The sequence below is a fragment of the Silene latifolia genome, chromosome 2 (assembly GCF_048544455.1).
Source record: "Silene latifolia isolate original U9 population chromosome 2, ASM4854445v1, whole genome shotgun sequence".
Taxonomy (NCBI): Eukaryota; Viridiplantae; Streptophyta; class Magnoliopsida; order Caryophyllales; family Caryophyllaceae; genus Silene; species Silene latifolia.
In genome coordinates this window covers 166,205,696-166,217,227 of record NC_133527.1, presented here as the reverse complement: position 1 = coordinate 166,217,227, position 11,532 = coordinate 166,205,696, and the positions used below count along the sequence as shown (strand labels likewise).

The following is an 11,532-nucleotide window of genomic DNA, read 5'->3' as shown; positions in this document are numbered from 1 at the left end:
GACAACCGCAACAGACCTTGTCATTGTTGAAGGTGGAGCGACGTTGTTGACGGTGTTTATGGGTGAGATAGGAAACTAGAGGAAAACGCAGTAAAAACAAATGAGAGAGAAAATGTGCGAGGAAAATGAGAGGGGTATAATTGTCAAATGTGTACTGCGATGAGTAAAATGTGTACTACGAAAATCAGCACCCTTTGATTTTTGCTTACTTTTTTTGTGAAACGGTTCGATTCGGTTAACTGGTTTTCTAAAATTGCGAACCTTAACCGAACCTTTTCCATAATAAAGTTAACGGTTGAGTTCAAAGAAACGCCTTGTCAAAATCGTTCGATTAACCGAAGCTTTAAAATACACGATTTTTTGATTTTTCAATTCGATTATTGCAGTTCAATTTATTCTGAACACCCCTACTTTTGAGGTAATAAAGAGTAACGTAACTCCTCGAAAATTAGGCAAAGACATAACCCACACGGTGGTATAGTAAATCAATGGGCCCTGAGAACCACGTTTTTAGTAAGTAGAACCACAGAGCGTGTATCACGATGCCATTGGAAGATCTGGTCTGTCTAGAACAGTAGCTATCCAAATCCAAACTCAAAAACATACATACATACAGTACAAAATAGAAAAGCAGAAACTCGGTGGTGTGTGCTTATAAAAAGCTTAGGCTATGTTACGACTTGCGTACATGAAACGCGTTTAATAACAAGACATGTGTCCACTCATATATTTCACCTTCCTTTATAAACTAAGACTAGCATCTTCACTCCACAGTCCACACCTTTATTTTCTCGTACTAACACGCACCACAATCCCCTGTCCTTCCTCAAACGGCGTACTACTCATAAATCTTGTTTAGGAGAGACCATCTCTTGTAAGTTTTTGTGTTAAGCGAGATCGTATCATATTGAAGACTATAGGAACGTAAATAATGTCGTCATCTATAGTGGACCAGCCTTCTTCAGATGATCAACAACACAAGCGTGACGAGGCCGGAAATGAGACTGTTGATCCCACCGCGTTGCTGCTTCACTCTCTTACTTGCTCCTCTCTAATGGCCACCGCTCTTTCTATCAAAAATCAGGTTCCTACTTTTCTTCCTCCTCGTCGTATAGGCAAGCACGCGTTCAGAAGTTAATTAAAGAAAGATATATATAATTATATTTCATTAATTATGGTAAAAATGAGTTTATACATTCATTTATGTTGATATATTCTTAATAATCTTTCTTTAACTAGCTTCTTAAATGCGCATAAGGGAATTCGGTATTACTATGAGTTTGAAAAACGAAAAACCAAACCAAGTTTCATGTTTGGTATTTGTACGAAAATATAAGGACATATGCGGAAGCGATCTATTTGTTGTGGAGTACTCCGTATTTGATAACTGTCACAACTAAATGGAAATTGGAATGGTAATCCCCATATTTAGGCCCTGTTCGTCTAGGCTCAATAAAGTTGAATTGAATTGAACTCAGTTGAATGAACTTGAATTGAATTGATATTTGCTAAGATGACTACAACTGTAATGAAGTGGGCTAAATTGAGTTGAACTGGACTGAGGTGAGCTTAAAGTGAGTTGAAATTAAGCCGAAAAGAAAAGGGCCATCCACAATAGTATTAAAACCTCATTTCAATTCATGGAGCTCATCTCTAAGTTAGTACTAACAAACAATAGGACGTATACTTGTAGTAAATTTCGTAGGTAAAATGATGAAAAACCTTATCTGTTAATGTAATTAGATATTTTTTTTTTTTTTTTTTGCGATTCACCAAAAAAGTTATCAATTGCATTGGGCAAATACGATAACATGGTCGGCCAAGGAGCTAAGACATGCATATCCCTATTCTCTTATCTAGCGCTCACTTGAACAAAAAAATTACTATCAATCTATCACACATGTGATAGTATTTGGACCCGTTTTAAAGATAAAATGGATATTTTCGTCCTCAGACAAACCTATTGGTTTCATAATCATATATGCGATGCTAGGGATAGCCACTAGGCACTAGCCAGAGTGATATTGGAGTCTCTCACTCTCTCCCTTGGGACCCAAACTTGAAAATAACATTCGTTAATAGGGGTATAGATATTTATTGCATTTTCTCAACAAAAAAAAAAACACTAGTAGGGAACATGGCGTAATACATGCTCGGTATATACGTAATCAACAATGAGTGTTAGTGATGGAATTAGGTCGTGGAGGTGACATGGAAAGAAGATAGGAGGCTAAATGGCATTGACCCGACAACTTATACGGGTTTGATGGGGACGGCTTTTACCTGCTTACGCTCTTATCAAGCTACCGGTTGTCAATCAGACTTGTTAGTGGCTGCTGATATTGTCCACGCCTGCGCTGCTGCTGCACACTTAACAAGGTTCGGCTTAATATTTACCAAATTATCTTTTTACGCCCTAGTCATTTGTTTACTTAGATTAAAATACTTCTCACAACAAATAAACTAACATAGAGAGTTGACTCAATAAAATATGTAAACAATTGATTGGGACGGGCACTCTAATTTTTTTCAATACTGATACCTTAAAGATTTGTCAATTCTGAAGCATAATACTCAGACCGTTGATTTGCAAGTTGGTAGGATTATCCTGGCAAATAAATGTGATAATATTAATGACACAAGTAGATTTTTATGATGTTAGTAGGACAATCTTGTTGTTTATCCTAAGCCACATCTTAATGCCGAAATGAGCACGTGTTTTTATGAGCTACTATCGCTTGTTATCTGACTTGTAGGACTGATTTTGTTTATAATTTCTTATGCAGACATGTGACATTTTTGTGCGGTAGAGGAGGAATTTATGCGCTTGGTGTTGTTGTCATGAACTACTTGGGGGACCATCAAAACAGTGCCCATTTTCTCGAATTGTTTCATGAGGTACTTTGTTCAGTTTGCTAGTTGCTTGTTAGTGATCGGGATTTGTAAAAGGGATCTAACCGAACTTCTGGAATTTATAAATGGGTTATAAGTGTCGTGAAGTGCCTGAAAATGTAGAGCCTGAGGGCCGCCCTTGCGTGAAAAATGTATGTTCATAGCATATAGGTGGAAGTAGATGCGAGAAAGTGATAATCAACTGAGGGAGGCAGAGAGCTTTGTAGCTAGTGTTATACGGAGTACTTTATGTACCGCTTTATAACATTTTAATGGTCTAACTTGGCATTTCGACTATGTACTTTGATATAAATCTGCACAGGGAACTCCCACTTGTAACAATGGATATACTCGTATGTTGAAGTTTGAGTTGTCAATATATGAACTTGTTGCAAAAAGAAATCCTGCAGAGGTTTGTTTATCATGGTTGCTTACCAAGTTTTAAAGCTACCCACCTTTAGTAAGTGGGTAATTTTTAAGAGGTTTGTAATGATATGTTCTTAAAACAATAGGAGGAAAGATAAATTTTAGTTTTGAGAATTGTGAGTTCGCATGGAAAATATTGGAAATGACTGAAATCATGTCACATAATAATGCTCAGGTGGCACAAGAAAAGGCATTGCCCGTTGGACCAGAAGAAGGCGGTTTTGGGATGTCATATGACCTACTTTATGGTAGAGCAGGGTTCTTATGGGCGGCTTTGTTCATTAGGAGCTATCTAGGGGAATCAGCGGTTCCAAACGACCTGCTAATGCCTGTTGTGGAAGCTATCTTAGCAGGCGGAAGGGCAGGTGCTTCAGTCAATCAGTCCTGTCCGTTGACGTACAGGTGGCACGGAACCAGATACTGGGGTGCTCCACACGGCCTTGCTGGGATATTGCATGTTCTGCTTCATTTTCCTCTATCCGAAGAGGATGCTGAAGATGTCAAGTGCACTCTGAGGTACATGATGAGCAACAGATTCCCCAAGAGTGGAAACTACCCATCAAGCGAGGGGAACCCCAGGGACGTGTTGGTTCAGTGGTCTCACGGAGCAACTGCCATGGCTATTACCTTGTGCAAGGCATCACAGGTACCCATGCAAACTCTTATACCATGCTCTATCTGAAGTACTGGATTATTTGTCCTGCACCTTCTATTTTCCGGGTTTGATAGCAGATATGGACTGTTTCTCTTGACTGAGTTAATTAAAGATTTATTATTGCTTGTGCCATTGTGATATAGTCGGAGAATAGCCGTGTAAATCTTCAGTCGTTTTTTCTATATAAACTTGTAAAAGTTGGTTGTCCCATTTTCATCCGAGAGTTTGAAGGAGTTAAGGGGAGAGTCTTTGAAGGCGTTAAAGGGGTTATGGTGCTGACGGATAGCATATAACATAACAAAATCTTACTCTAATGTCTTGCATTCTTACTGTGAAGTAATTAAACTGAGAGATGAATGACTAATTTGTGTTTAATTATTACAGATATTCCCAAACGAAAGAGAATTCAGGGATGGGGCGATAGAAGCAGGGGAAGTGGTGTGGAAGAGCGGGCTGGTGAAGAAAGTAGGGCTAGCAGATGGGGTTGCCGGGAACGCCTATGCATTTCTATCTCTTCATAGATTGACAGGAGACGAGATATACGTAGAAAGAGCCAAGGCATTTGCAAGTTTCTTGTATCATAATGGACACGAGCTGGTAGGGTCAGACCCAGGGGGTTCCGATCATTCCTACTCGCTTTTCCTTGGACTTGCAGGAACATCATGCCTCTTCTTTGATTTACTTTCTCCTCAGCATTCTAAATTCCCAGGCTATGAGCTCTAGACTTCAAAGTTCTGTGTTATGTGTCTTCATGATGTTACTGAAGGAAAAAGGCACCGTGCTGGGTAAAAGAGCGGAAATGTTGTACACTTGTTGTTGAGAGCATACTGCATCTAGTAGTGCTTATCAACTAATTTGATAATGTATTATATACGGAGTTAATGAACAAGCTGCGTGCTGATGATGTATGTGCAATGTTTAAATCGCCAAGGCGTATGATAATCTTCAATTCGTCCCCAAGATTGGCTTCATACCGTCTTATGCTTTACCGGCCTTTAATGTTTTTCGAATTTCACTTACATTGTCCCTATGAATTTCAATTCACGTCTCAAAAAACTTGTATGTTCAAGCAGTTAATTAAGACCTCCAAACGAAAACATCGACAATATTTCACATGATAAAAATATCGTTTAGAAGACCTCGTAAAATGTAATTGGTGCATAAATGCATAAACACCGTTTTGCCAAGTGGCGAAACGAAACACCCATAATTAACTAACTACCAATCATTGAGAGAATCCTTATTGAACAGGACAACAGAAACTTCACGTAAGCCGACATCATCGAGAGTAGCAAAGGCAGCAACTACATACTCTCCTTCCCCTCACATACCCTCTTTCAACCTCTACGGTTTTGCCACGTGTTATACCGATTTAAATACCCTCCATCCTTTTCCGTGTTACTTTCTATATTATATATTTGTATTTCCCAATAAAAATTCCGGTTGAAAAAGTATTGTAATGTCCAACTGTGCCTTATGTAAGAGACAGCTACCTCACCAGTCACTACCATTATAAGAATTGGCCAAATTTCGATTTTCGATCATATCGTTTATCTATATATACTTCAACAATAACTAATACGGAGTACTCTCTTTTCTTCCATAAAAAAAAAAAAAAAAACTCATTAATCGGTCAAAGCGGAGAAAGAGAGCATTATTTAATTACCAGTCTTTATTCTCCGACGAAAAAAAAAAATGGAGCGATATGAGGTCGTGAAGAATATCGGGTCGGGGAATTTCGGGGTTGCGAAGCTTGTTAAGGACCTATGGACCGGAGATTTGTTTGCTATCAAGTATATTGAGAGAGGTCAAAAGGTTCTCTTTTAACTTTTTGTTCTCCTTTTTTTTATAGTTGAATTTGGTTGGCTTTCTTTTGTAAAGATGCGTTTTTGATGGAAAAGGATTCTGATAAGCTTGAGATTTAACTTTTGCAGATTGATGAACATGTTCAAAGGGAAATCATGAATCATAGATCATTAAAGCATCCCAATATAATCAGATTTAAAGAGGTACATGACCTTGCTTTCATAATCTCTTCGTATCCATCATATAAAATTGACCTGACCCAACTCGACTAAACCCCAACAGACGAAGTCAAATATTGATGACCAAAAATTTTTTTTTGTCACAATGGTACTGAACATGCATGACCCTAAAACTCAATAATTACTCACTTTGAAACAATTCTGACTTAAATGACCGAACCCAAGTGTAATGTTAAACCCTAGCTAACAAAATCTAGGCTAATTCTCATTTATGATGAGCCACAAGCTTGTACCATTTTACAACAACCAGTTAAAATAAAGTGAAAAAATATTTTTTCGTCACAAACAAGAAAGAATAGTTGATCCATTGGCTGGGATGTTTTCTTTTCCCCAAATTGTCTCTCCCCTTGTATGGTAATGAGAAGTCGCGAATAAATGTCTTCGTCATACGAATTTCATAGTTAAAACTTGTACAAGACGCAAGCCAATCGTGTAGTAAACTACGAGTAGTAATGTGAAAGATGACATTTGTTTCGTAGTAGAAGGGGCTTCCTAGTTGCTACTTGCTAGTGTGCTACTTTTGTTGGAGCCCCAAAAAGGTCTTAGTCATAGATGTCTTGAGCTTGAAGATACACTTGTTTGCATAATTTGTTCGTCTCATAAGCTTTGTTCGTACACACTTTGATTTCACCACGTCCTTGCAATTTCATGTACATACCAATATATTATCGAGCAATGTGGTGGACAGTCTCTTTCGAGAGAGTCTTTTCAAATGTTCTCCTTTCACATACAGATAAAATAATACTCTACATCCTAATTGCTTGCATTTGTCATCCACGTATAATAATGTTTTGTACGAAATATTTGCTTGTGAAAGGAGAAGATTAGAATTCAGAGTATACCCGAAAGAAAAGGTCTTTAGTATTGCTCTATATCATATGCATGTAAATCTCATCGACCTCATATTTACCTATGTGGTTTCCATAATCCCATTACACAAAAAAAAAAAAAAAAAAAAAAAAAAAAGAAAAAAAAAGCATAAACTTGATATTTTAATCATGAAAGGGAAATACCAGGCTTTTTAAATTAATTTGCAACTAGTTAGACAATGAAGGCAACTCAAAGTTCATTAATCATGGAGTAGCTTGTAGGTACTAAGGAGTAGTTACGTACACTAAAGTCTGAATTACTTGTAGGGTAGGCAACATGTTTTAACGAATCTTGAATAATGTTTTTATTAGTAGTACTTTTAACATAGATATTTAAATAGTACTCCGTATAATTAATTAATATATGTGATTCTCTACAAATCTTCAACAACACTAATTAATTACAAGGGTCCTAGCACTAGCAAAAGCATACTTAATTAATTATTGTAATAAAGATTACCTGATAGTACTTCTTATCTCAGTCGATGACATATACGGAGTATTTGTATGCCAGTAATCAGTATATATGCATGTCCTAGTGTATCCATCATTGTAATAAATCTGATGCTGAACATTGTATGCATGTCGACCATGTCGCTCCATTTTTTTTTCGATTACCTGATACTACTTCTTATCTGATTCGATGACAGATTTGCATGCATGTCTTAGTGTATCTATCACTGTAATAAATCTGATGTTAATTTCTATTGAATTTAATTTCAAATATCATTATAATAATGTAATAATGGCTCTAACAACGACCATGTCTGTTAGTGTCTCTCCATAACTTATCATGACCTATTTTACACTCATTTTTTATGGTTTATTGGTGACTCCTTTCCGTAACTATTTGTTTAAGCTTAGATGAGTTAAATACATATTACTTGTGTATGTAATAATGTATTGGAAAAAGCAATATATTTATTTTATTTTACATATTTAATAAAAAGTGACTATTTAGTAATAAAATGTTATAACTAAAATTGTTACATACAAAAATTAATGGTAACATTTTATCAGAAAACATTTACATTTTATCGTAAAATTCGTCAAAAACAAAAAATTGCCTTGTTTTTATAAGTTATTCCCATCTCAGTAATTTATTTAACTTTGCTTATTTATAATATTTGTTCAATAAAATAAAGGTAAATAATTGACTTGGATGTAAAGCGATCGAGAATTGACGGGTTGGATGCAGGTCTTTCTAACGCCCACGCATTTGGCGATAGTAATGGAATATGCAGCCGGAGGTGAGCTTTTCGAAAGAATTTGCACGGCCGGTCGATTTAGTGAAGATGAGGTTTTGCCTCCCTTTCTCTTAATTTCATCCATCTCAAATATATGCACTTATCGTTTTGGTCATCTTATGACGATTATCTGTATGTCAGGCAAGGTACTATTTCCAGCAACTGATATCAGGAGTGAGTTACTGTCATTCCATGGTACGTTCATCTTTTGTGTCTCGCTCAATTTTTATTTTATTTGCGCACTATAGCAACATTGCTAAATTGAACTCTCAAATTATGTACTAGTACTCCTACAATCTTAATTTGTGTAAAAAACAAACGTATATAACTCAAGAGTTATATGATGCAGCAAATTTGTCACAGAGATTTGAAGCTGGAAAACACACTATTAGACGGAAACCCAGAGCCGCGTCTAAAAATATGCGACTTTGGGTATTCCAAATCAGCAGAATTTCATTCACAACCTAAATCAACAGTCGGAACACCAGCCTACATTGCGCCCGAGGTATTATCCAGGAAAGAGTATGATGGAAAGGTAAATACATACAGTACATCTTACATTTTTCGTCTTTTTTCGGTTACCCTTTTCTTTCAAGTTGACAATAATATATATTCATGTTTCTTGGTTACCTAATTTTGTGTTAAAATATCCTTATTATTGACTCATTGAGCAATATAGATTGCAGATGTTTGGTCATGTGGGGTTACTCTATATGTAATGCTTGTTGGAGCTTATCCTTTTGAAGACCCCGAAGACCCCAGAAATTTCAAGATTACCATCCAGGTAGATAATATATCGTCTTTTTTACTTAATTCTAGACTCGCTTTGAATTGGATTTGATTATTTTTATCATATATGACGATTTTTAATGAATGGTTTATAATGCAGAGGATACTGAGTGTACACTATTCCATCCCTGATTATGTTCGAGTCTCCCAAGACTGCAACCACCTCCTCTCTCGATTGTTCGTTGCCAACCCCGATAAGGTTGTTCTTCACAGTAACTTCTGAAAGTTTTTCCTTTTTATCCAAAATTATGATTTTGACTTTATTGGCATTGGCATAAAGTTTGACCTTAAAAATTAACTCTTGCATATTAATGGGTTGTCCCTCCCAGCTTCAGATCTTCTGTCCGCCACTAAAATTCATCGTAACATCTTTTACACCCTACTGAAAATTAAGGTTTTATTATCAACTTCTCGCACTTAGGCCCCGTTTTTTTAGACTTAATTTCAGTTCTTATATGTTCAGTTTAATTTAGTTCAGTTCAGTTAAATGAGTTTCAGTCCAAAAAAACAGGACATTAGTCTATGTCATATAAAACGGTGCTAATGAGTTTCAGTACAAAAAGGTGACGCGGAAGTTATATGAGCATAGGCCATTATTTAACATGTATTGGTGGCAACAATGTGTAGAGAATAACAATAGAAGAGATAAAGAAACACCCATGGTTTGTGAAGAACAAGAGAATGGAATACATGGAAGGGGAAAAAGAAGAAATAAAAGCCAAAGAAAATGAAGAAACATGCCAAAGTGAAGAGGAAATAGTGAGCATAATAGAAGAGGCAAGAAAGGCACCAAAGAGTAGTGGGGACACATTACTACTTGGGCATGAACTACTCTTAGGAGGCAGCTTGGATCTTGATGACAGTGAGCTTGATGCTGACCTTGATGATTTTTATGATTAATTACTAACTACTCTCATCATATTCTTCTGCCGTCTGTATTCCGTAATTTGCAAGAGCAATTGAGACAGACATGCGGTTGTTGTATCACATTCCTCCCTTACCTAATTAGTAATTATAGAGGTTGAAGCCTATATAATTGTATGTATTCAATATTTTAAGGGATTTTTTTACTGGTGTAATGTGGTCATGCAATAAAGAATATTTGTACTTGTTTAATTTGTGTGCTTGTAGATGAGGGGTTTACACTTTGTATTTAGTATTGTAATTGTAATTAAACATTATTGTAATTTAACGGTTGGTCTATTAGAGAGAGTGTCCCGCGTCAATACTAGTTTTTAAAACATGTAAATAAAATTTGTCTACTGGAGATGAAAGTCTTGCTATTCTCTACCTATTATTGCTATAATTTTAGTTAGTATTAACTTCATCAAAGTTAATAAAAGGGAGTATATCGTCACTTTCCATTGCGAAATTACATTTTGTTATCTGGTGTCTAGCCAAAAAAATGGATTATTTTACTCCGGTTAACATTGACACTAAAGTCATTGTTAGTGAAGGTAGGCTGTTATTTTCATTGTCTTTCATTTTGCTATGCTCCTAGAAGTTGTAATAAAATGGCTCATAGATTAGCTCAGAGAGTCATTAATATGTAACTCTTTTACTTGCCCATCTGTAAAAAAAAAAAAAAAAAAAAAAAAAAAAAAAAAAATTCTTGTTTGTGACCGAAAAAGAAATACTCAGTTATTTGTTTTATAGAACCGATGACAGTAAATGAGATTTAGGATTGATGGCCGAGCCGATATTATCTGTGGTCTACTTGAGAGTCTTAGGCCCTGTTCTTTTGGACTGAAATTTATAAGATCTCGAATCGAATCAACTTATAAGATCTCGAATCGAATCGAATCAATTTATAGGATCTAAATCGAACTTATAGGATCTCGAACATAATCAAACTTATAAGATCTCGAACTTAATCAACTTATAGGATCTCGAACTAAACTTATAGGATCTCGAATCGAACTTAAATTGAGTATAGGATCTCGAATCAACTTATAGGATCTCGAATCGAATCGAACTTATAGGATCTCGAATCGAATCGAAATTATAGGATCTCGAATCGAATCAACTTATATGATCTCGAATCGAACTTATAGGATCTCGAATCGAATCGAACTTAACTTATACGATCTGAAGTTAACTTAAATTAAGTGACTTTAAGTTCAAAAGAACAGGGCCTTAATGAGATTTTCATTGTGTATCAAGTTTTATGAGAATTTTGCGTGGCTAATTGAAAAGTAAAAACTGATGCTCAGTTACTTGTTTTACTCCAAATATGATTAAGGGAGCGATGTTCTCAAATCCATGCAGTAAGGAAGCTGGCCAAAGGGCGATTTCATATCTAGTGAGTTGACAACGGTGGCAGTGATATATATCTTTAGTCTTTACCAGGGGAAGGTCATTTCGGATGCAGGTTCCGGGACAGTTCATCTTTTTTTTTTTTTTTTTTTTTGAGAGAAGGACAGTTCATCTTTGGTTTCAAGTTAACTATGATGAAATACTCCGTATGCTTTGTGCAGACCAGGCCTCTAAACTGTCATCTGTGTTTTGCAGAGGCTCCTATTATGCTTTTACTGTCGCAATTTGCTACTTCCTCCCAAAATATATTTCCCATCCGTGACACCCTGAATACACTATACTGGAATATATCT

The 11,532-nt window shown here is 36.1% G+C and overlaps 2 protein-coding genes across 2 annotated transcripts; both read left to right on the top strand.

Moving 5' to 3' along the window:
- Positions 1–688: 688 nt before the first annotated feature.
- LOC141643286 (lanC-like protein GCL1) lies at positions 689–4,944 on the top strand. The gene is made up of 5 exons (XM_074452372.1): positions 689–1,084; positions 2,198–2,379; positions 2,787–2,898; positions 3,494–3,964; positions 4,358–4,944. The coding sequence occupies exons 1-5, from the start codon at positions 932–934 to the stop codon at positions 4,694–4,696; spliced, it is 1,257 nt and encodes a 418-aa protein (XP_074308473.1). The 5' UTR covers positions 689–931; the 3' UTR covers positions 4,697–4,944.
- Positions 4,945–5,482: 538 nt separating this feature from the next.
- LOC141643287 (serine/threonine-protein kinase SRK2F) lies at positions 5,483–10,039 on the top strand. Its single transcript, XM_074452373.1, has 8 exons — positions 5,483–5,788; positions 5,908–5,982; positions 8,086–8,187; positions 8,276–8,329; positions 8,484–8,669; positions 8,814–8,918; positions 9,024–9,122; positions 9,551–10,039. Exons 1-8 carry the CDS (start codon positions 5,669–5,671, stop codon positions 9,821–9,823), a joined length of 1,014 nt encoding a protein of 337 aa, XP_074308474.1. The 5' UTR covers positions 5,483–5,668; the 3' UTR covers positions 9,824–10,039.
- Positions 10,040–11,532: the final 1,493 nt, after the last annotated feature.